This window comes from Diplotaxodon limnothrissa, linkage group LG6, assembly GCF_057381915.1.
Source record: "Diplotaxodon limnothrissa isolate DT_005_m linkage group LG6, D_limnothrissa_male_GT1.1, whole genome shotgun sequence".
NCBI lineage: Eukaryota > Metazoa > Chordata > Actinopteri > Cichliformes > Cichlidae > Diplotaxodon > Diplotaxodon limnothrissa.
Genome location: NC_140601.1, coordinates 28,921,295 through 28,946,164, shown reverse-complemented (window position 1 = coordinate 28,946,164; position 24,870 = coordinate 28,921,295). Strand labels below are relative to the sequence as shown.

Here is a 24,870-nt window from a genome sequence, read left to right as displayed (position 1 = left end):
CTGATTGTTATAGATGCTGTCATTACCTGTATGTCAGTTCTGCAGCTGCTTTTAGTCTCCAAACTTTGTGCTGTTTTCAGTGCTTTATAGCTCATTTCTAATGAATGAATGCAAATCTATGTGCAAAAATATTCAGAGCCTTCGCACACCTGGATTTCTGAACTTAATTCCAATATTTCTGGTGGATCTGGCTTTGTTTTCAGTAAATTGGAGTCCCTAAAATGCATTTTAAATGCATAATTAAATTCATATTTAAGTTCTTTATGGACCCTATTTCATAATGCTACCAGCACTATGCTTTACTATGTCTGGGGAAACAGGCCAGGTGGTTTTATCAGTTTTGTCCTGTAAAAATAAATGATTGAGTGTACTTTGATAAGGAAAAGCCGATTTTACCAGTTTAAGACTATAAAACAAAAGAAAGTGCACATAAATAAGATGTCTGAACACTTTTTCAAGCAATTCCACACATTTGTCTAGGTAACCAGTATCTGACGCTCATAATCTTTTATTTCTAGTTTCACTGCATTCCTTCCTCTTTTTAGTGGATAACTTTGCCCCTCCCACTCCCAACCTCTGCAAATTTACTAAAAAGAAATGCATCAAAATGCAGGTGATAAAGTTTCAATTTGTCAGCCTTTCAGCACCTTCTCTTTTAAAAGGTCCAAGATGACCTGCCTCTCTTGGCTCTCAAGCTCAAATCTCCGCTCCCTCTCTTTTCTCTCAGCTCCCAGACGTTCTCTCTCCAGAGCGATCTTACCTGAAAACGTGAAGTGAAAATGGATATCAGCACAATGGCAGCTTGACAATCTTCATAAAATTCTTTTCAGATAAGTTTTAGAGGGTATTGTTTTCAGTTGAGTGGTATTCTTTTTATTAGTATAGACACTAGTATTTTTTTGTTGGTTTTTTTGGCAGGGATAGCTCAGTAGGTAGAGTGGTCGCCCCCATGATTGGAAGGTTGGGGATTCGAATCCACTGAATGGCTACCCTGATGTACCCCTGAGCAAGGTACCGTCCCTACACACTGCTCCCCGGTGCGCCTGCTTAGTGGCTGCCCACTGCTTCACTGAGTGAATGGGTCAAATGCGGAGGAGTAATTTCCCCACGGGGATCAATAAAGTATACATTATTATCATTATTCATGCACACTTGCATTTTAAACATAACATAAAAACCTAAGCATGATGCTTCAGTTCTGCTGAAGTTCAGAATAAGCATCAGTCTGGGGGAAAAAAAAGTTGATTTAAGTGGCTTTGAATCTGGCATGGCAGACAGGATGGTCTCTGTACTTCAAGAAATCCCCTGGGATTTTGCAACACAACCATCTCTAGGGTTTACGGAGAATGGCCAAAAAAGACAAAACATCCAGTGAAAGCAGTTTTCGGTGGGAGAAAATATGTCCCTGATGTCATTAACTCAATAGTAATTCAAGTAACATGTCAAGTAATTCAAATAACCACTCATTACAACCAAGGTATGCAGAAGAGCATCTCTGAATGCACAACACATCAAACCATAAAGCAGATGGGCTACAGAAGCAGAAGACCACACTGGATGCCACTCCTTTGGCTACAAAATCTGAGACTACAGTTTTGGTCACAAAACTCACCAAACTCAACAAAACTATAAAGAAGATTGGAAAAATGTTGCCTGATCATTTAAGTGTTGATTTCTGCGATGGTAGAACCAGAATTTGGCGTAAAAAACATGAAAGCATGGATCCACCCTGTTTTGTATCAGTGGTTCGGGATGGTAATGTTAATAGTGTGGGGGCATGTTGTCTTGGCACATGTTGCTCCCCTTAGTAGCATCTAGTATCGTTTAAATATCACAGGCTACTTATTAGTGACAATGCCCAGTGAACAGAAGATTTGCGTCATATAGGGTCAGCCGACAAATCTGCAGCAACTGTGTGATGATTTCATCTCAACAGACCCATATCTATGAGGAATGTTTCCTTGTTTAAAGTAATCCGCACATAATTAAAGCTGTTCCAAAGGCACAAGGGCATTCAACCCAGTACTAGCAAAGTGTACCTAATTAAGTGCCCACTGAGTATTCTCATGCCTGGGCTACTGGAAATAAGAAATGAGTGGGAACAATTAAGCACATGTGAAACTAATGAGGGTGAGGCTGGCAAAAATTTAATAAATAAATAAATAACACTGAACTATAAAGGCTTACTAGACATGAAGACATAGACAGGGGAATAGAGAAAACAGCAACTAAGATAACTATAAGTATGAAGGTGATAACAAAACCAGCAGATATTACAAGGACTATGGCAAAAATCATACTTCTCTGAATCTCCAGTTCCTCACGGCGCAAGGCGAGCTCTTCTTCTCGAAGCCGCTGCTCCGCCTCTGAGCGTTTCTCCAAGAAGCTGAGAATCTCAGAGTAGGTCTGGCAGCAGCACTGGCAGGGCCGCTTGGCTGTGGGTGCTGCTGACAGCTCTGTCATTTCCTCACGCTCTTCTTCTTGTTCTGTAATTAAATGAAAATTCAGGCTACTGTTCCTAAAGCTACCATAGCAGAAATAGAAAAATTTGATCTTTTTTTTTAAAGGGTCTTTACCTTGAATCACAATTTTAACTGAAAAATCCTGGTGATTTAATGAGCGATAACCACGACACTCTGTAAACTGTCTTTCCCAGCTGTTATGACACTAAGATTTAGACATTAAACAGCATCTGTGACACAAGTGTGGATGGTTACACATCCTTTGCCCCTGTGTTTTGAATCTGCTCACCTGCAGTGGTTGTTTGCGGGATTGTGATGTTGGGTTTGTCCTGTTCTGGTAGAGTTAGTTCTTCTGCGACTCGATTTCTCCGCTCTTCATCCTAAGAAATATAAGGGAGAGATCTGTTCAACAACAAAGAATACATACATTTTACTCAATGTCTTTGCTTACTTTATGATTGTGAATATGATCCTTTGGGTAAAAATGCTGCAACAAATGACTTGAGCTTGATTGTGCTACATGTAGTGATTTTTAGCTGCTTCCTTATTTCCTAGATGTTTGATTTGAGAGATTTTTATGCCAGATGCCCTTCCTTTGTGACTTGTAATTCTGGGTATAAGCTAAACTATGAGCAGCAAAATAGGCAGATCGTTGCAGAGAATGTTAAAGTGTTTTCATTCTTAATGTTCCCATTAATCTGGTCAGCCATATTTCCATAAATCTGTAACTGTATAGAAAAAAAGTGAAATACTGTAACTTAAGTGATTTATCTACCCCTCTAAAGCAACCCTCTGAGGTCTATGTTGTAAAAAAGGGGAAAAAAAAATCACATTTTCTTCCACAGAAGAAAGCACCTTTCTCAAAAATACAGGGTTGCAGTAGGGTTGGGATTACGGTTATCACTTATGATGACTTAGGCCTTATTAAAAAAGGCATTTTTTACACTAGCATTGTAGTACACATACACATGCTCCTCTCTCTCTGCTGACACAATAATAATACTACTCACCTGGTACTTTGTGCCATCATTGCTGACTATGAGTCCCTTCTCAGCTTCCAGCTCCAAAACTTCATGGAGCAGATCCTCCTTCTGGGCATACAATCTCTCTGTTCCAAACCTGAGTAAAGGAAAAGCACACACGTGTGCTCAAACTAAAACTTGCTAGTAAAGCCAGTAGTGTACATCATGCATACGGTGCAAAGATTTCTTTACTCCTGGCTTTGGCATTGTGTTGACTGAACCAACCTGCGTAGGCTGGGAAAGTCTTGTTTCTTGTAGTAGTCTAGCAGCAGCATGGTTCTCTCCCTACATCTCCTGGCATCCACCTCAAAGTTTTCCTCTTGGAGGGCAGCAGTGATAATCTCGCCCACGCGTGCCCAAATCCGTCCTGAAATCAATCAGTTCACACATTCATTAATGTATACAGGAGGTTTGTAATACCGACACATTTAACAACTTGAAGAAAATAAATTTATACAACTTTTTTTCCCCCCACCACACACATTTATCATGCAGAAAATGCAGTTGTCGGCATTCAAGCACAAGTCATTAAAAAAAAAGACAAACCTGGCTCTTTGGAGGCAAAGGGATTCTGTGCAATAACCTCTCGCAGAAGGATGATGTCATGGCGTGCTGAAAACCGCACCTGCCGCTTTCGTGGGGTTGTGGAAGGACAAGCGAGGGGGAAACCTTAAGATGGAAATAGAACAGAATAACTTTTCCAAAATAGTAGAAAAGAACATGCTGAAATACAGCAAGGTGTATTGGTGATCTGATATTCTTCATACACAGTGGGCTTAGTTAAGGTCCTCTTGACCTCTGACCTACTTGAAAATCAAACATGAATTTGACTCTGTGGCATTATAGTTCTCTTAATTTGCACGACACCTAAAAAATCTAGAGTAATCTTGAAAATCAAAGAAAAAAAAAACCTGCACTTCCTGACGTAGACTTCCTGCGAAATATTAAACCGCATGTGTTTTGATTAAAATAGAATTAAAGTCTATTTGTTTATTTGTTTGGATTATTTTCCTTAATTCACTGTTACCTGTTTAATTGTGCAATTGCATGTTACTGCTTGTTAATGGAAAAGACATAACAAACCACGATGGAGAATAAACTGGGCCTTTGTATTGGAGAAGAGAGGTTAAATGGCAAAGGCAGTGTGCCAGTTGCAGAACTGGGATTTGACAGATGACAGCAACTCTGTGACTACACTGTCTCACACTGTGTACAAGCTGACAGTAGCCTGCAGCTACGACAGATTAATCAGAGAAGCGAGACAACCTGTAAAGCACTGATAGCGCCACTGTGGCTACAGCAGATTTAATGCCGAACCAAATGCGTAAGAGGAGGAGGAGCATCTCTGCACTAATCGAGAGCAGCAGCAAATGCTGTTTAGGAGATGTTATTTAAGTGGCTGAAAGGCGCGTTAGACGTGGAGGTGGAATGAATCTCACCGTTGTTGATCGGCACTTCCACCACTACCCGTTCCATGTTTCTGTTTGGTGCATCCGGGAACCGCCTGACGTGCACGGTACACGTCCACTCACCAGTACCGGTTCCCTACTGACGTGTAACTCAACTTGGCAGAGAATCACAATGTGGTACCGCTCTTCTTCTTTAGTTGCGCTTACTCTGTTTGACCACAAGATGAAGCCAGAGGACAGCAGGTCGAATGCTGAAGTACGCGTATAGATGACTTCTGCTACTGATTTATCGGAACGTAGTAACAGCATATGGCTCCAGAGAGTACCAAGCGCTCAAAATAGATGATATTTATCAGCCGTGAGATATTGACAAGGGGTATTAATCATAGCCGGCCGAAGGTTGTATTGGCTGCCTCTATTATTAATAACAGACTAATTCTAATTCATGCAAAAATGCTTGTGCAACTGTCTCACAATTTTTTTTACATTATAAAAAAATTATAATAAAAACAGTGTAGGCAGCAATAATTCATGTCTGCTGAAGGCAAGGTCATAATAACTCAAAAGATGCTTGTAGTGCTATTAGTGACTGTCATTACAATGCATTGTCCATCAAACTGTTTGTACTGTATCAACAGTTACAAACTGTCAAATGAAGCTTATATAACATTTGTTACATATAGTGAATCAAATTTCAAGTCAATTTTATATATGGTCCAAAATCACAAATCAAATTTCAAGTTTGAGGTAAACTTGTTCCTTCCCTCTATACTGATTTGCTCCTGCGTCTCTATTTCTGCTTCTTTTATGTCCTTATGTTATCCTTAGCATTTTAGAGTAACTCCTAGTTTCCAAAGTCATTATTTAAATGTGACCCAAAGGAGGTATCCATTTCAATAGGAATGTTTAATGCTAATGCAAAACAAAATCTTTCTATACATGTAACAATAGGACCCAAGACAATTAACAGATCTACTTTATTAAATACATGTAAAACTATAAAATTGTACGATCGTAGGTGGAAGACATGATAAGCGCTGCAGGGAATCTATTAAAAACTAACACCATGTGTCACACGTTAAAGGCACGGCAACCTACACCTAAACAGCTATATGTAATATACTCCACACACATTAGCAATGCTCTAACAAACTATAAATACATGGCATTTTGTACAGTAATGTATTGTTAATTATAAAAACAGTATGCAAATACTGAGAGAAAAATAACCATCCATCTATCCATCCAGCCACTTCCTCCAGCTCATCCAGAGGGACACCGAGATGTTCCCAAGAGCCGAGAGATATAATTTCTCCTGCAAGTCCTGGGTGTACCCCAGGGCCTCCTCCTAGAAGGAATACCTCACCTAAATGGTAAATGGCCTGTATTTGTATAGCTCTTTACTTAGTCCCTAAGGACCCCAAAGCGCTTTACACGTTCAGTCATCCACCCATTCAAACACATTCACACACCGGTGATGGCAAGCTACATTGTAGCCACAGCTGCCCTGGGGTGCACTGACAGGCGAGGCTGGCGGACACTGGCGCCACCGGGCCCTCTGACCATCTAGGAGGTGTCCAGTAGCCATTCTAGTCAGATGTCTTAACCACTTCAGCTGGCTCCTTTCAATGTGGAGGAGCAGCATTTCAGCCACTCTTCAACAAAACTAATTTCTGCAACCTGTTTTTGTGACCTTACTATTTCAATCAATATATGTGACCCAATGACGCCAACAGAACCACATCATCTGCAAAAAGCAAAGATGAGACCCTCCAACAATTGGCTATGCCCAGGTATTCTATCCATAAAAACTATGCACAGATTCAGTGACAGGGCAGCCATGGTGGAGTCCAACACCCTCCAGAAATAAATCTAACTTACTGCCGGCAGTATGAACCAAGCTCTCGCAAAAGTTAAACAGGGACTGATTGGCCCATAACAACTGGCCAGACACCCCCCACAGGATAACCAGAGGGACCAGGTTGAATGCCTTCTCCAAGTCGACAAAGCACATGTAGACTGGTTGGGCACCCTCAAATGTCCTCAAGAGCAGCGGTCCCCCAACCCCTGGGCTGGTACTGGTCCGTGAGTTGTTTAGTACCAGGCCGCAAGAGTTGAGGCTTGGGTGTGAAATTTATGGCTTTCAGGGTTTTTGCTTTTATCGTTAACTCGGTTTACCTGGGTTTTTCCCCGTGTGTTATGAATAAATCTTCCTTTTTTGGTACCAGTACTGTTTTTATTTCCCTATATTTATCCGCGACACCTTAAAGGCCGGTCCATGAAAATATTTTTGTACATAAACCAGGGACCGCTGCTCAAGAGGATAAAGAGCTGGTTGTTTCTGCTGGATCAGAGGTTGACTAACAGGTATGCTCTCCTCTCCAGTACCCTGGGATAGACTTTCCCAGGGATGCTGACGAGTGTGATCCGCCTGTAGTTGGAGCACACCCTGCAGTCCTCCATCTTAAACAGGGAACCACCACTCCAGGCAGTTTTACAAACCAGTTGTTTTTAATATTTTTATGATGGACACAAAGACTCATGAAAAGCTCTCCATGGATCATTAATGAAAATGTTTTGTGGTGTTTATTTTGGTTGTTTTGTGCAGACTGCTCATGTATTGTGCATTTGTAATGTGGTTTCCAGTCTTGGTGTGACCAAGAAGAGGTGTAGACAGCAAGAGGCCACCATGACAGATTCTCGCAGCGATTAATCACATCAGGCCAGCGTTAACCTTCAATGTGGCTGTTGAATAAATTCACATACAAATAACCTTGCTGTAAAAGGACTAACGTATATGCAAGGACAGGCAGTCATATTTTGCAAAGAAAGCTCTTTATGGAGATTACAGTAGGAACCCTAAAATAAAACTACTGTATAATAACAATGCTGTAAATGCTACATGCTGTAAAGCTTTAATTCTCCGTAAAATATTTTACAGTAAGAAACTATAGGGCTGTAAATAACACTGTATACAAATATAAATATAGGCCATTTAACAAACATTGCAAATTCTTAGTATACCTAACATGCAAATAGAAAAAAACATGAATGAAAAACTAAGGAGTAAATATAGGTAAAGAAACTGCACTGCTTCGGTTAAGCTTTGTGGCCATATTTAGCATACCCTTTCCAAAAACCACAGGTAGACCTAATGGTGCTCACACACTCACGCTCTGTCATTGCTACTTGTGCAAGCAAAACCACACTAGCATGACATTGCTGCTGACATAATGTCAGGCAAGTAAACAGGGACCCAGACCTGGCAACCCGCTGCATTGCAATCATTTGATTATTTGGTTGAGGGAGTGTTTTGCAACCACATTAGGAGGTGTGGGGGACGGAAACAGAGGGAGTGTGTAGGGAGGGCTTAGGGGAATGAGTCAGAGTTGCTTTTTATAAACGACAGGAAATCAGTTTCCCATATTAGTTACTTTTGGAGAGCGTTAATTAAACATGGCAGCCTTCCAAGTAAAGGCGCTAACACTGCAAAAGCTGTCATTACCTCTGACTTATCGGGCCATTCCCTGACTGAAAGGAGATAACAGGTAATATGAACTGGAAACAATACATTAGTAGCTGGAAACAATATGCAATCTAACAGACACTGACTAACAGAGAAAAATGAATAATGTTATCACCAAACGCACATAACCTGTGTTTATACAGTACAAACCATCGCCATGGTTATGCATATAAAAGAATATGACACAGTCAGGCTGTAGCAGCCTGTGTGCCAGCAGCTGGCATCCTTGGTGCTCAGATGTCAGTGGACTGTTAATTAGCCAGGACACACAGTGCTGGTCATGCTGGGATCAAAGAACTTTTCCAGTAAGTGTTTCAGGGAAAAGTGACCACCACAAGAACAACATGAGGAGTTTTTCCTTTTAGCACCAATCTGACAGCTTTTTAAAATGCCTCCTCGCAACTTTTCTTGCTCCATTTAATGACCATGCTTCTGCCTTTCACCCATTCTCCCTTTTTCCCATGGTATTATTGTGTGTGTGTGTGTGTGTGTGTGTGTGTGTGTGTGTGTGTGTGTGTGTGTGTGCGAGTGTTTTGTTCAGTTTTAGCTATTTGTGTCTTTAAGCACTTTGTAACAAACAAGCCTCATAGAATGATGGAAAATATGCCTGGTGCTACGAGTAGAAATGAGACAGACACATTCTACTTTTCTCATCTGGTGTCTAAGTAAGAAATAAATCTAGAACAGTATAAGTGGTATTTGTAATTGTATGCAGAGGTTTCTTTGTGTGTGCGTGTGTGTGTGTGTGCGCGTGTGAACAAGCGACAGAGAGAGAGAGAGGAAGAGAAAGAAATTGTGGTATCCATGGCAGCAAGTGGGTTTCATTTCCTTTTTGCCCTTTTTATTCAGTGCTACTCATCACATGCATTACTGAACACTTCAGTCACTGTCAGGCTGCTTGACACTATAATATTCAAGGGCTGAATGTACACATTTAGATTCAGCAGGTGTTCTCGCCATCTTCTGTTCCTCCGAATCCAGCAAAGTTTGTTATCTAGCACGCCCTAATAAATGAGATGAATATGCTATTATAGTTTAGTATTGTTGCTGCAACTGTGCAATGACAGCTACTCTATAGTGCTCATTATGCCGAGGCACAGAAGCAAGAATATTTATATCACTCCACACAAACATTCAATCATTCTCTGTAATTCTCCCTTACAAACAGACACGTGCCATCTCTTCATACACACAGTATCTGTGCCCAAGGCCTGTGTGATTATGACATTTGAATGGCAGGCCTGCCCTTTTCAGGTGGTGCTCACTGAGAGCTGCCCTTGTGAGAAGTCACAGTGCTTCCACTATAGATGACTAACACCGAAGATGAGACCCCTCTCTAACTCTGTGCCCTCCCACTGCCTTTCTCCCGTCTTCTTCAGCTCCTCTGCTTTCAGCCACTTCAACCCTCCTTCTTAGATCATTTTCTCTCTGTGGCTCCCATCCTGTGAACTCTGCCTAACTCAAGACGTGATGTGGTCTCTTCCAAGAATTCTTCACAGAAATTCTTGGATACCCAGTCTGGACATGTAGCATTCATTTTCAGTTGGTGGGCTGCTTTTATGTCTAAATGTGAAAATTGAAATAGAATAAACATGACAGACGCTCAAAGTCTCAACACAGAAGAAATGAAGGTCTTTGCAGAGCAGAAAGCTTTATTTATCACTGTGCAGCTCAGTCATAGGAACCAACATAAAAGGCAATATCTGCATGAAAAGAAAGGCGGTATGATGATTTCTTTCCATGCGAATTTGTAAATTGGCCTACCTTTACTAACAAAAAGCTTTTGTTCTAGGAGATGGTTCACATCATCATTTCACTTCATATCTCGGAGAAAGAGAAAATGAAGCCTTCATCAGAGTATACTGTCTTCTCAAAAAACTTGCACAAACCTATATTATGGCTAAGTTTACTTGCTACATCATATTTTAATTTGGCTGTTAGAGACAGTATTTCAATAATCATTGAATCCTTTCTGGACTTTCATGACGCCATCAGACGTGGTTGCTGAGTGATACATGACCCGAGGCTCCATGACAGTGCTGAGACTGATCAAAGGACCCAATCACTCAAGTGAAGAGCCAGCTGCATCCATTTCAAAGTCTAGAAAAGAACTGAAAGCTTGTCGAAGAGACATCATTTAAACCAATTAGATAGATTTAGGGGTCTCAAACAGAATCTACTTTAGAGACATGTATCCTCAGCATATCTACATTTCAACTGAGTAAAACAATCTCATGTTTACTTAATCTCTGTTTTGTAGATGATCCGAAAGAGTGCGGGAGAGTTTCAGATGCTTTGGAAATCCAGAATATTGAAAAAAATAATGGAAGTGGCAATAGTAATTTTATTTCGTTCTCCGCCTGCCTTTCATGATAGCAATTGCCTTTGGATGTGTTACACTTTTGAAGTCTCATCTCTCTGATCCGTCCAACTTTCCTCACTGTTCCATTCTAAAGATGTGGGTTTCCATGGCGACAACTCCTCTTTGCAACACAAAGAGATGCAAGATAGCTTAATTGGTCACTACATCCATGAACTCCATGTCCTGTATATATGACTCATTGTGCACTAAAGACCTTTATCTACAAGACCCCACGTCCTGAGAGTACAGTGGCATATCTATGGCTTTGTGTCTCGATATTGAACAACACTGCTGTCATCGATGTCAACTTGTTAGGGCTAGGTTTAGTCATTTTTGCCAAAATCTCAAACACCAATATGCGCTTTCCTTTTACCCAAACCTGTCTTGCCAAAAGCCACCCTCCTTGAGCCTGGCTAGCTTACCAATCATTTAAGAATAATAGAGAGAAATAGATGACTAACTCTTCCTTCACAAACCACCACTATTCAAAAGGTCATACCTATTTGGATCTAGAGTCAGATCACAGGCAACTTCATCCTGACAGAGCTCCCGATTAATGCCAGATTCATTATTGTAGTGTTCATAATGCAAATAACATTATAGCGGTGTCTAGAATCCTGCTGACTCATACACACATATTGAGGAGATGACAATAATCATAGTTCAGTGAAGCATCCTGATATAAACCTGTGGGCTATAGTAGTTTTTTTTTTCCACTTTTACTTTAAGAGAACGTGCTAACTTACTTACAATGACCAGGGTTAGGAGGTTTCTGTCCTTCAAACCCTATGTGAAAATGACAAATAGATACAAATACACTGGGTTGACCTGCAAAGCCAAGACACAGCTAATAAATTAATAATAAAATAAATATAGATGAAGTTGCTTCCTGAATTCCTGGGATGGATAGCTCACTACGCTGTCATTGCTCGACCCATGCTTTAAAGTCCTTCTTGGAGCTAAAAGTGGAAAAAGGAGTCCTGTGGAAGAGCACTGCAGAGGAGCGCTGTCATTTGGCTTTAGTCTACATGATGGAGCACGTAAAGCCACAGCACTCTTTCAGGAGGGTGAGTCCTGTCTTGGTGAGGGGCGAAGACGTCTGCTGAGCCCGGGTGGGTGCCCTTCTGGTTGGCATACCTGTAACACGGTACAGTGAACTGTGTTGTATTTATGTATTGCAAAAGACATCTACATCTGTGTGCACACATACATACACAGCAAGATCAATCACTGTATACTGTATAAATAAGTTCTGATAATTAATGCATTTATGGCAAAGATCATAAGTGCATATCCTGATGCATGCTTAATCAACCAACTAAGGAAATTCCTCAGAAACTGATTCTGTTCATCTGGAAGAAGCGAAACCCAAGTGACAGCAGAATGCAGGTTTCCCCAACTAGCTAAGACTGAAGAAGTCATTTGGACGAAACATTTCTCCCACTGAAAAACGCTGCATCCAGATGAACAGAATCTATTTTTTGGGAACATAAATACATACATTCTTCAGTCAGGTCTAAAGCACAGTCTCAGCACACCCATTTTCCATTTTATCAGTCGATACTTTCAAAAAAGACAACATTTCAGCTTTCATGACTGAATACCTGTCTTCTTCAGATTTCTTGGCAATTTGGACTTCAGAAAATCTGCCATTTCTTTATCTTCCTCTTTCTCCCTGTAAAAATGAATACACATGTAATACTACAATTACAAAGTAAAACACAAAAAAATGACAAAGCTGTTATGACCTAAATTTCCCCCTGTTCCAGGAATATTAAAAAGAAAATCTTTTCCACAGGTATTCTTTCATTATCCGAAGCATCCTTAAAAATCAAGAAGGCTGGTTTTTACTAAAGCAGAGAGATGAAACATCCTCCCCAGACACCCACTAAATAAGCGAGCTAATGCACCTCTGGCAGTTAAGATTTCCTGGCAAAGGTTTCTATACGCTTAGTGCATATTAGTGAATGTCGCAGTCTCATTTTGTGTTATTTGAATACAGCCCAAATGCAAATAAGTGTATATAACTTGGATACTTGCAGTGTTTATTGTATATGGATATATATCATATGTATTTAAAAGTGATATCTAATGAATTATATTCAGTTATATTACTATTAATGTCTCAAAGATAAAAACTCTCGGGTAAAGATCACAGAGAGATTTCTCCTGTGATAAACAGTCCTGATTTTATAAAAGTAAAGTAAAATAACAGAAGAGAGAGCTTTATATTTATGAGCATGGACAACGTGGCCTTGGGCGCTGTCACATGCATCCTCTCCTCTCTGCACCCATTAACGCACTGCCGTTCTCCTTCTTCACGGCTCTCACCTTCCCAGCAGCCCTGCGGCTATTTCACAGCATGCCGTCAGCTGCCAGCAGAAAGCGCTGCTCAGACAAACTAACAGTGTTTTATACACTGTGAGATCAAACCTAGAAAACATGCTTATTATTCTACACGTGGTTGTCCACTCGCAGGCAACGTTAGATTTCAAGCTATGCAAATTAAATGTGAAATGTTTGAACCTGTGAGGATGAATATGCTACTCTGGTAGCAAATTCATCCTCACAGCAAAGCATCTGGGTCAACATTTTAAGATGCATTTATTTTCTATTGCTGCAAAATGGACAAACTGGAAGTCGATTACAGTAGATCTCAAAAACAACATGAACTATTTTGACCTATGGTAAGCCTGCTTTAAACTAATAAGCAATGATGATCCACTATGTGTCATTTCCACATCAGTTGGCTCATTAAACCTATTTCTTTCTTTCTTTCTTTTATTTTTTTTAAATCATCAGGAGCTCCCCTTGCAGAGCTCATTGATGCACCCTGACACATCTTTAATTGAAATGGCTCTCTGCTGTGCGCTCTGTGGGACCCTCTCTGGCAGCAACGCGCCTGAGGAAACATTCAACTTTTTTCATGGGGAGCAAAAGAACTCCTTTGTGGAGACATGCATATTTTGGATGCTGAACTGAGAGAAAAATTTATCAGCATTAGTGACTACTGAGGAGGTGCGAATCTGTGGCTTATCAGTCATTATGAAGATTTTAAGGAGGGATGAAAGATGAAAAAAAACCATATCAAGCTTTTTTCCCTGCATCTACTTCCATGTGATCTGCATATGCATTTGGACTGCATTTTTAATGATTCACTCAGATTTCACGTGTGGAAGTGACCAAAGAACTCCAGTCTAGGCCATCTGTAAATCACTGAGATGAAAGCACACCTGAGACGTTCAAATTCAACATCATCCACGAGGAAATCTCTGGTCTCTACCAGCTTTTGGATCTGCTGTAGCAGCTCTTCCTCCTTCTGCCGGTCATCATTGGACTTGTCATTATCTGGAATAGCACGAAAGAAGACGACATCAGGACTATGTCCCACATTAGCTACTTTGAGTAATATGTTACTGTTTGTGCACGCAGATGAATGAACAGCTAACTATAATAACGCACATGCAAAAATTTTGATTGATCCTTCAGTTGACTTCAATCATTTATAGTTAAGAGTTAAAATGAAACCTATGGAAAAAGCAAGTCAGTATAAAGGCCAGAAGCAAAGGAAACACTTTATCAAGATCTTTAAAACAATGCACCTAACATTGGTTGAGTTCTTGATCAACCATCAGTGGCTACGTTATTTATTGTAAATTGTTTGCTTCATCTGTTAATAAAAAACAGCACTGCAGAGCAGGTTTGGAGAGTCGGATAAGATGTCCATAATTATTTTTGCATCCCTGTTGTTTACTTCCACTTGTTTATGCTAAGCCATAATAAAACTTTTAGATAAAGCATGAATATTAGAAATTTCCTGTCCAGCTGTTTGCCCTGGCTCTTTATGCTAACGTAGCTAAGCACTTGCTGGCTTCAGCTCCAAATGTGTGGTAGTGGAATTGATCTACTCATTCTGTTCTTGGCAACAGAGTGAACAAACCTATTCCCCAATATGTCATCATGATTTTGTTTGTTTGTTTGTTTGTTTGTTTTGGTCCAATAGCAGCAATCATGAACACCCAAAGGACTTCTACCTGGTATGGACACTAATTTGTGAAGCTCCTTCTTCAGACGAGTAATCTCTTTGCAGAGCTGAATGTCATCCATCCTGTTCAGGCATGATGGCGTAAAAGAAACACATGCACACATAAACAGAAAAAGAGCACTTATGTAAGCACTGCAGATGATGAAAATCACAGCACTTTTTACACTACATGTTCCAACATTACTTGTCAGTAACATATTTTGTTTTTTACTAAAGGCTTTTTCTTGTTTTTTTCACATACATATTGCTTCATCCATATATATTGTTAAACAGAATTCATGGTCAGTAGTTTGCCAGGGTATAATGGTTAGGGTTATATTATTTAAAGACAAACCCACTTAAAGAGCTTATTAGACAAATACAGTTCTCATGTAGCCTGGGATAAAGACTAGTGACTCAGAGAATTGATTAATTCAGTCAGAGAAAGGCTTACTAATGGGACTTTACATCATCATTTAGCAGCAAACAGGTATTTGAAACTGATAGTGTCTCTGGAGTAAAAGCAAGCACTCAGTGCAAAATCCTCCAGGCTCTCCAGAGTTTGTGCATAAACCTTCATCCTGCCCCTGAATGTTCATGATGTTCAGCAAGGCCATTACCATCATTACCATCAGCAAGGAGTCATCGTTTGTAATTACCATCTCACTGGGAAATGAGATAATGACCTCATCAAGACATATGGACTTCTTAAGCAACCATTTTCTGTCATGGCAAAAAATAAAAAGAACTGTGCCTGCTGAACAAAAAACCAAAAACATCTTCACCATACACGAAGCACTACTGAATCCCTGGTTGCCATGTCAATAAAATGAGAAAGAGAAATATAATGTGGTCATCATTATCGTCTGGCCTCAACCCCTGCGAGACGCTGTCGATGACCCTTAAAAGTAGATTTATGGGGATGGACGACCGTATTCAAGAGTAAATTCTTGCTTCACTCCTGAATAGGAAAAAAATGAAATTCAAACAGAGAAAGCTTGTTATTGATCTTATATTTAACAAAGGAGGTGACACAATCTTTCTGAGCAGAAATCCCTGAAGCAGGTCTGAGCCAGATAGCCGTTCTCTGTTTCAGTGACCCTTCACAGAATCAGTGTGAGTGGATCATTACTGATAGTGAAGAGGGATGGAAGCCCCTCCGTGCCTTGCTTGTCAAGCAAGAGGCCATCGCATGAACTCTGTATCCTATGAACAGACTTTTATTACAAACCACACACATACACACAGAAAAGGCTACACACACATTCATACATATTACACACATTCATCACTGTCAATAGAAAAAGAGACTCAACGCCACACTTGTCTACCTGTTATGTCAGATCCCATCCTTACATGAGCATCTGATAAAATGGCCAATGGCCAAGAGATGGCGATTTGGAATGGAAACGTAACTTATTAGACAAATAAATAAATAAATAAATAAATAAATAAATAAATAAATCCTGGTATTTGTTTGCATGAGGACCCCTGAAAAAATCTGCTTCAGATTGCTACTCTAGTCTACATGTCCTCCTTATCCACTCTTTCGGTCTTTCAGTCTCCCATTTTTCCATTCGCTTGACTCTTGCTTGCTACTCCACACACGTCACTCCTCGCATTCCCCCTGCCATCTGAGCAGGGCAATTGCCTATCTTCCAGAGGAGTATATGAATAAATATCCATGTATTAGCCAGCTTTGTGGAAGCTGCAGTGGAGCCATTGAAATTGTAATGGGGGTAGTTTAGGGTGTAGCTGATGGGAATTACAGACAAAAAAATTAGAGGAATTATGCCTGAGGTTTTATTTCTGAAACGTGTCCTAAATGATTACACTGCTCTTAATAGGGAAAGCATCACTGCAAATATTATAGGTTGTTTAATTTTTGCACTCATTAAAAACTCTGAATCCTTTATCTTCTTCAGATTTACTACAGAATCTACAAGTTGCCCTCCAGGACTGATGAAGAAAATCAAAAAATTGATTTCAAATAACATTGAGGTGCATTTGAAGCATCTACACTAAAAATGTACACAGTCATCAAGTTTCAAAACTGACTTCTACAAATCTAATTTAAAATTCTAGTACATCCTAGTAAGTAAATTCATGCCACTCGATCAATCAGTTAATTTTTTTAGCAACATTTGAAGGGTAAGTTTGGATAGATTGCCATGGAAATTTGGTTTTAAAATGTTTATGCATCAGCAAAAATAGGCCCTAGATTACAAATGCATGTTAACGTAATATTAGCATGATAACAAAGTGTCAACATCACGCTCAAAGGCAATCCTAACCACATCTCAGGCAGACCATTTTCAAAGCTGTGCAGCTTCTGAAAAGAGCCCAAGATGGATATTTACACTCATGCACCACTGTGCAACCTTCTTGCTCTTATTTTTCTGCTTTGCAGAATACAGAAAGTGCACATTCTTGAATAAGTGACTGCTCTCGGTGCAAATTGTGGCACGATGTACAAAACAAAAAGTATATAAATAACTTTACATCGTCCTCTTTTTTATAGGCTTACCATTATACTCAGTGTAATTATCTATTAGATGTAGATTTAAAAAAAGACCCTACTTGTCAATTGTAAGGTTCGATTTCTCATTTTTACACACCTAGTGGTAAAGATTTAACAATAACACAGTTGGATCTCAATTTTTCATGCATTAATTTTACCTTCTGTTGTGCAATTTTAAGCATAATAATACTGACAAAATAAATCATCTGCCAGCTCAACTAAAATCTAACAAGCAATGAATTTTCACACCCACAGCAAACAATGATTTTAAGTCCTCACATGTATCTGAGCTCTGACTCTCTCCTAACCAGGACATCCCTGATCCTCTCAATCTTAAAGAGCTCCCCCTCGATGTCATCCACGGTGATGGTGGAGTCTGCCATGGACACCACGTCGTCCTCTGAAAGAGAGACAGCGAGAGACTTAGTCTTTCTGAACGTTGGACAAAAGACCACACACTGGAAAAAAATACAACATTCCTAACAAGGCATTTAGATTATAGACTCTTCAGTAGGTTAAAACAAGCCACACACAGATTAGTGATGTGTGCACACTTTTGAAGATGATCTACTGTGGCATTTCAGAACCATAACGCATATGAATTTGCATTTTAAACTGTATAAACAGCTGCAGCAGAAACTGCTGCTAGATGAGCAGAAGAGCAGAGTGTCACAGCCAAATTACCATGTGTCAGCAGCTGGCACAACTTGCATGGCTGTCGCCCCCACACACACATAACTGCATACACACAAACACTTTAATTGCATGATGCGTTGGGCCAGGAAGTAAGGCAGTAAAGCTGTCAACCCCTTCCACTGCAGTTTTGTTTACACTGCCATGTTGTGCTGTACAAAGTCTCTAACTGCCTGTCACAATGCATAAAGAAAAAAAAACATTCTATTCCATGTTGTTATATTTAATGTTTATTAGTAATATTTCACATCATTTTTTAATTTTGCAGTTGCCTGCTTTTAGAATTTCCACATGTGCTGTTCATAAATAAAATTTACAATCTGTGGTATGTGACTATGTGATATCCTTGTTTTGCATAGACTAGAATACACGTACAACATTTAATACTTTTGTGTGTGCTGTGCTTTAAAGACATTTAATAATTAACTGCTGGCCGCAAAATAACTTACAATGAACGCTAATAGGAAGGAACAATGAAACAATTCTCAAATTATTTTTACAACATGCTGAATTTGTGGCATGTTGTAGCACAGAGATCCTTGATAACTTCCAACAAAAGCCTGATGGCTGATATATAAATAAAAAATAAATAAAGCACGGCTGTGAGGAAAAACACTTTAAGGGTGTTTATTTTGCATAGTTTGCCCACCAGAGGGCATTCTGTAACTTCCTTGCTGGCCACGCTTGTGGAAATGTAAACATAACAACCAGTTGGTCTGAGTAAATGGTCTGTAGCGCTTTACTTGGTCCTAAGTACCCCGAAGCGCTTTATACTATACACAATCATCCACCCACTGGTGATGGCAAGCTACAGTGTAGCCACAGCCACCCTGGGGCGCACTGACAGAGGCGAGGCTGCCGGACACTGGGGCCACCGGGCCCTCTGACCACCACCAGTAGGCATCGGGCGAAGTGTCTTGCCCAAGGACACAACGGCCGACGCTGTGGGAGCTGGGGCTCGAACCGGCAACCTTCCGATTACAAGACGAACGCCCAACTCTTGAGCCACGATCGCCCCATAGCCACGATCGCCCCCAGTAAAGTCGCAGAGCTCTACCATTTTATTGGCACTTGTTGTGACAATAAAACAAGTTAATTTTTGAATTGCACTGTTATAATATCTTAGCAAGGAGTCATATTCAGTATCTTATTATTACTCCTATCCTATTCCAGTGTTTTTATAAACATATAATAAATATAATAATAAAGGTTATCTTATAACTAACATAATAAATGTTGGATTTCAGGTGTCTGAAAGAAATAAGAAGTAATTGGCCAACATATCAGCTTGTTAAATCACCAAATATCAGTACAGGTATCAGTCTAAATAATCTGACATCTGTCAGGCTCTAGATTTATCATAAGAAATCAACTGTTAAAACATTAACCCACAATAAAAAATTGCAAAACTTGCTGAAAATAGACACAATCTGTCCCAAAGCATCCAGAAAATTTTGTGTGGTACAAAAAGACAGTACTTCATTGAGAGCAGCTGCTGTACACTGTGAGCAGCAGAAGCAGCTTCACTGAACTCAACCAATAAGCAGCTGCTAATTCAAACATTAAACTGCAACAAATTTCTATCAAAACATTTATTTTAGCATGTAGATCAGAAAACACAGGGAAAAACCTAATACAAATCGAAGCTGACCTTTTTAAAAGTAGATGGCTGAAGACCGACAATGACAGCTACTGTGACTTTATAACTGAAACAGGTCACCTCTTGTCTTGAGTTGTTCCTTTTATCAGTGTAGCGGTGCTGGACACCTGTCACTTCCCTGCAGCGAGCAGCCTTACATTATGGGCTGAGAGGAACACAGCCAGGGAGATACCACTTCTGACAGTCTGTCCCTGTTACCTCCCGAGGTCATTAAAGTCTTTCTATATACACACCATCACTCAGTGGAGCTTTATTATGGAATCTCTATTCAAGCCTCAATTAGCCCTGGGGTGGGGCAGAGCTGTCTAGGTTCAAAGTGCAGTAAAAACACTTATTCTGCACTAGTCTGACAAAAAAGCAGAATAGAAATTCAAACTCCAGGGTGACTTCAGGGTAAAAGCATTAACCATACTTCACGATAACTGCAGGTTTACATGGACTCACATTGCTATGAAAGATTATCTTGTTTTGTTTTGTTTTTTGCTGCATAAGAGACATCTGTGCGACATCACAGATGTGCGACTGGTCTTTTGTGTTTCAATATAATCATTTTTTCCCCCAGCAATTTGGTTCTACTGTCTTACTTAAAAACTGTAAAAACTAGAAATTTGTGTCATGAGGTTTCAAGAAAAGCATTTTGACCTTTGAGCCAGTGTGCTTTCTCACTTTATTTCCAACTATAGAGAATAGGAACTACTCTGACTGTCTATGGAGCCAGTAGGCAATTAGCTCAGCTTATAGCTAACACTTGAAGCGCAGGGAAATCAGTGTTTAACTGAAGCAATCTGTTTCAGTCTCTTTACCTGCTGTGCCAACTGTGCTCTTCTTGTTATCAAAATTACAGACATGAAATGTCTGCAGTAAAAAGGTGACAATGGATTGTAAAAAAATTAAGTTAAGTGTTCAACCTGTTTTTTCATCTTTTTGACATGGTCACAGCAGTGTGTGCATTTTTCCAAACATTTAGTGAGGCCATTAGCTTTAAGTTAGAAAGCTTTATTGTGGCATGATCGGAGGACTTCACACTTAGTTTTGGGGGTTTAGGTTTCAGTTAGGTGTAGGTAAGTGTTCAGTTTTGGTTCTTAGATGGGATATATAAGGTTTAGATATGGGGATTAAAAAGTGTGTTATTATGGCATAGAGGCAAGTGAAAGAAAAACAAAATAGTCGCTAACAGGACACAGCAGAGTATTTAATCAGCTGGTCACCTGGGTTTTACATAAATGAAATTCACTACTCTGCTGAACTTTCAGAAATCTACACTCCTACCTTGAGAGCTTCCCAGTCTCTCAGTCATTTTCAAACACTGTTTAAAACCTACTTATTCTCACTCTCTTTCAATTCTAGTTGAACAGGGCACTCTGACTTGTATTAACACAGCCTTATTTACTTTATTTGATCATTTTTAGTGTATATTTACTGTTGATGTAGTGATGTATGAATACAGTACAGCACTTTGGTCAGCTGACATTATTTTAAAATAAGCTACACAAATAACTACTGATTTTATCTACTGTTCTGATTTTATCTGTTTTGATTTTATATACTGTTGTTTGTTTGTTTGTTAATTAGTTAGTTAGTTTATTTGCTTGTTTTATTCAATTTTAAATCATGCTTTTTATTTGTTCTTGTTTCTAATGTCTCTGTAAAGCACTTTGAATCACCTTGTTGTTGAATTGTGCTATACAAATAAACTTGCCTTGCCTTGCCCTTGCCTACAAAAATAAAACTGACTTGTCACAAAAAGACATTGCAGCCACTTTGAAGATAAATATTACAGACAATTCACTACATGTATGCCTACTCTGGTGTTGGCCAGAGGGGCCGATGGCGCGATATGGCAGCCTCGCTTCTGTCAGTCTGCCCCAGGGCAGCTGTGGCTACAACTGTAGCTTGCCTCCACCAGTGTGTGAATGTGAGAGTGAATGAATAGTGGAATTGTACAGCGCTTTGAGGTTCTCGAAAAGCGCTATATAAATGCAATCCATTATTATTATTATTATTATTACTCAAAAACTCGCTGAAGCTTCTTTTTTAAACACGATTATGGATTTTCCTATCTGGGTTAAACACTATAATGTGTCCTGATGTCGTGGAAAACTCTTGGGTTGCTTTTGTAGTGTGCTTTGGGTCATTATCCATTTGCACTGTGAAGTGTGTCCAGTTAGTTTAGCAGCATTTGGACAAATCTGAGCAGAGAGTATAGCCCTGCACACTTCAGAAATCATCCTGTTACTTCTGTCAGGAGTCACATCATCAAAAAACACTCGTAACCTGATCCCACTGGCGTTACAAGCCCAAGCCATAACACTGCCTCCACCATGTTTGACAGATGATGCGGTATACTTTGGATCAAAGATGTACTTTTCTTTTTGCATCATTATAGTGCAAAAAAGGACTTCTTTTCAGAACTGCACAGTGTCTTTTACATTTTTTCCTGACAAAACCTAATTTGGTCTTCCTGTTCTCATATATAAGCAGTGGTGTGCACCTCGTTGTAAACCCTCTGTATTTCCATTTGTGATCGTGGGCCTTTACAATGGTACGTCCACCTGTTGACTTGGTTAAATGTTGTGAAGTTTTTTTTCTCAACCATGGAAATTTCTCTGTCACTATGAATAGGGATTTTCCCATCTGTTTTTAACACTGTATCGTATCCTGAGGTCAGATCTATTATTACATGGGTTGTTAACAAGTCAAATGCACTTTGAATTATATCAGTAGACACAATATGCTCTGCTGCAAAGGCTCTCTAAGACAAGTAATTTTGCCACTGAGCAGTTATGACTCATCACTCGACTTCCTTTACACCTTCTCTCCGTTCTCTCACTCTCACTGCTAGTGTTTCTCATCTGCCTTTGCTTCGCCTCACTCTGTATCTCTCCTACTCTGCCCTGCCCTTCTTTTCATCTAAACCCCTAAAGATGTGAATTAAATTATGAGCTCAGTTTTACTCTTTTCTTTGACTCCAACTTTCTCTCTTACACTGCCCTGATACGTTCTATGCCTAATGAGGCAAACCATCATACTGACAGACAGATCAGCCTGATTAGAGACCCCAAGGCAAACACAGAGGAGAGAGGGGTGGGAAAATCATTTAGTTTAGAGGAAAAACATAGAGGGCTTAACAGAGAGTCTGCAATAAAAAAAGACATTACAATAAAAAAATAAAAATAAAAACAGAAATGCTGCTAATTAACAGTTAAAGTCACTTTCCTTGAAAATAAATTTTCACTTGCCTTTTTTTCCATTCATTATTTGAGTACTAGACTGTTATTCAGACAAATCAAGTCACTGGGCATTATTAATGATTATTAAAAATTGAATTAATGTCACAATGAGGCATAAATGAGTTATCTTTTTAGTTACTAATAGATGATGCCAGCGTCCTGCCAAGACCCACATGTGGGCTATTATTCCTTATTTGAATAGCTGGTCTCTAAGTAACCTCACCTTACTTTTAATTAAGCAAGGAAACAAACAGGCACACACACACACACACACACACACACACACACACACACACACACACACACTGCCACTCAATAGACACCTGTGGATTCTTGACATTTTCTGAGCTGCAGCTTGTTCTGCTACTGGATAAATACATTGATCTGATCTATCAGTGCTGAAAACACTCCCAATTAATTGTTAGGGCCTATTATTGTGTGTTTACCCATATATTTAGATTACATAGTTGTATAAACACAAGAAATAAACTTTACATAATGCATGTTTGTTAAACGAGGAACGTATGCTAATAAGCGCAAAATGATATAAATATATTCAAAGACAATGCTGTTTTTTAATATGCTCGATACATTAAATTATTACATTTAATCTGTTTTTTTTCCTTTTGTGTGTGTACAAAGCTAATGAGGTCACCACAAGTTCACCGAACAGTTAAGACAGGAGATACTATTTGTAGCAATGCAATGCTAATGAGAACATTTCACACTAAAACCAGAATGCACAGAATTTAGTAATGCTGCAGTAAACTCAAAACACATACACACTTAAGACGTCATTTAAACGTGACTGACATTATCGAAAAGTAATTATAAACCAGCAATTGTTTACTAGATAACCTGCATTGTGGGTGTCTCTGCTCCATTCAGTGCGCTCCAGTGAACCGTACTGATGCTTCTTATCCATCGGTCCAACAGCTGCTCCTCTATTCTCTGTGCTTCCAATCGCAGAGGCTGGGGAACAGCAAAGACAGCTACAGGGGAGGGTCTCGCAGTTGTTGTGCTTCATTAAGTCATCGCCAGTCAGTCAACAACCTGCTGAGGCAGAGACAGCGAGATGCTTCAGTGATCTCCACCCGCTCCGACAGGTGACGTGTGTGTGCGCGTTTGCAGCCTGCTAGTGTTACTACCTGGTCAACGCAAACGCGGATTGATAGCAAATAAATAGCGTCATCTGGTGGCACGTCACAGTGGGTTTATCATTGAAACAATCGATATGTGATTGAAGCCCAGACTTTTAGATTAAATTAAATGTTTTAGGAATTACAACAGTTCCCATAAATAGTTCTCCATTTTCAGAGGCTCAGAATTAATTGGACAAGCAAACATACTTTCAAGTGCATGGATCATTTTTATTTCTTTATTTATTTCCTGGTCATTAATTCCAAAAATCAGTTATGCTTATGTTATGTCTTCTGCTAAATTCTTATTTGGTCTTCCTGTTCTTGGGTATGATTAGTGGTTTTCACCTTGTTGTGAACCCTGTTGTTTATTTCCATGAAGGCATTCATTCGTGAATGAAGGCGTCTCTTGACTGTAATGATGATGATGATGATGATACACCTACCTTCTCCTCGTCTTGAGTTTTTTTTTAGATGTTATGAAGTCTTTTTTCTTAACCATGGAAATAATTCATCATTTCAGCTGCCTTTTGTGGTCTTTCAGGTTGTTTGGTGTTGCTGAACTGGTCATTGCAGCTTTTTTTTCCCAGCTTTAGTGGCGACAATCTTCGCTTTCCCAAAGGTTCTCTTTGGAACTGATATTTAAAATTACAGTGAAAAGCATTTTTTGAATGACTGCTTCACAATAAAGCAAGGGAAGACGTCTCAGGTGGCCATGAAACTGCTTGTCGATTAATTTTGAACCTCTGAAAATAGGGGTCTGTGTATAAAAATGACTGTAATTTCTAAACAGTTAATGCAAACTTTTTGTATAATCCCTTG

The 24,870-nt window shown here is 39.6% G+C and overlaps 2 protein-coding genes across 4 annotated transcripts; both read right to left on the bottom strand.

Annotated features, from left to right (window-relative positions):
* Positions 1 to 632: 632 nt before the first annotated feature.
* On the bottom strand, positions 633 to 4,981 carry LOC146630790 (uncharacterized). Of its 2 annotated transcripts, none has more exons than XM_085356104.1 (7): positions 4,924 to 4,981; positions 4,031 to 4,126; positions 3,710 to 3,851; positions 3,473 to 3,581; positions 2,769 to 2,842; positions 2,301 to 2,518; positions 633 to 760 (listed from the first exon to the last, which is right to left on the bottom strand). In XM_085356104.1, the coding sequence occupies exons 1-7, from the start codon at positions 4,958 to 4,960 to the stop codon at positions 633 to 635; spliced, it is 804 nt and encodes a 267-aa protein (XP_085212230.1). In that variant the 5' UTR covers positions 4,961 to 4,981. The 2 variants fall into 2 exon arrangements, with proteins under 2 accessions (XP_085212230.1, XP_085212228.1); XM_085356102.1 differs by having other exon boundaries at positions 2,301 to 2,486; positions 2,752 to 2,842; positions 4,031 to 4,153; positions 4,924 to 4,960.
* Positions 4,982 to 11,805: 6,824 nt separating this feature from the next.
* Positions 11,806 to 23,936, bottom strand: pik3r6a (phosphoinositide-3-kinase regulatory subunit 6a). 2 transcript variants are annotated; one of them, XM_085356101.1, is made up of 8 exons: positions 23,768 to 23,834; positions 20,483 to 20,485; positions 17,606 to 17,726; positions 17,485 to 17,487; positions 14,816 to 14,889; positions 14,015 to 14,129; positions 12,386 to 12,456; positions 11,806 to 11,918 (listed from the first exon to the last, which is right to left on the bottom strand). In XM_085356101.1, the coding sequence occupies exons 1-8, from the start codon at positions 23,832 to 23,834 to the stop codon at positions 11,806 to 11,808; spliced, it is 567 nt and encodes a 188-aa protein (XP_085212227.1). The 2 variants fall into 2 exon arrangements, with proteins under 2 accessions (XP_085212227.1, XP_085212226.1); XM_085356100.1 differs by lacking the exons at positions 17,485 to 17,487; positions 20,483 to 20,485 and having other exon boundaries at positions 23,768 to 23,936.
* Between the last annotated feature and the right edge of the window lie 934 nt (positions 23,937 to 24,870).

Excerpts from the sequence above, each read along its gene's own strand:
- pik3r6a (XM_085356100.1), bottom strand. The coding sequence starts at position 23,936 with ATGAAGCACAACAACTGCGAGACCCTCCCCTGTAGCTGTCTTTGCTGT. Across the intron at positions 14,130-14,815 it reads CAAATTAGTGTCCATACCAG|ATAATGACAAGTCCAATGAT; the intron begins GTAGAAGTCCTT and ends GTGCTATTCCAG. Across the intron at positions 11,919-12,385 it reads AAGAAATCTGAAGAAGACAG|GTATGCCAACCAGAAGGGCA; the intron begins GTATTCAGTCAT and ends ACCGTGTTACAG.
- LOC146630790 (XM_085356102.1), bottom strand. The coding sequence starts at position 4,960 with ATGGAACGGGTAGTGGTGGAAGTGCCGATCAACAACG. Across the intron at positions 3,852-4,030 it reads CTTTGCCTCCAAAGAGCCAG|GACGGATTTGGGCACGCGTG; the intron begins GTTTGTCTTTTT and ends GATTGATTTCAG. Across the intron at positions 3,582-3,709 it reads GACTTTCCCAGCCTACGCAG|GTTTGGAACAGAGAGATTGT; the intron begins GTTGGTTCAGTC and ends TCCTTTACTCAG.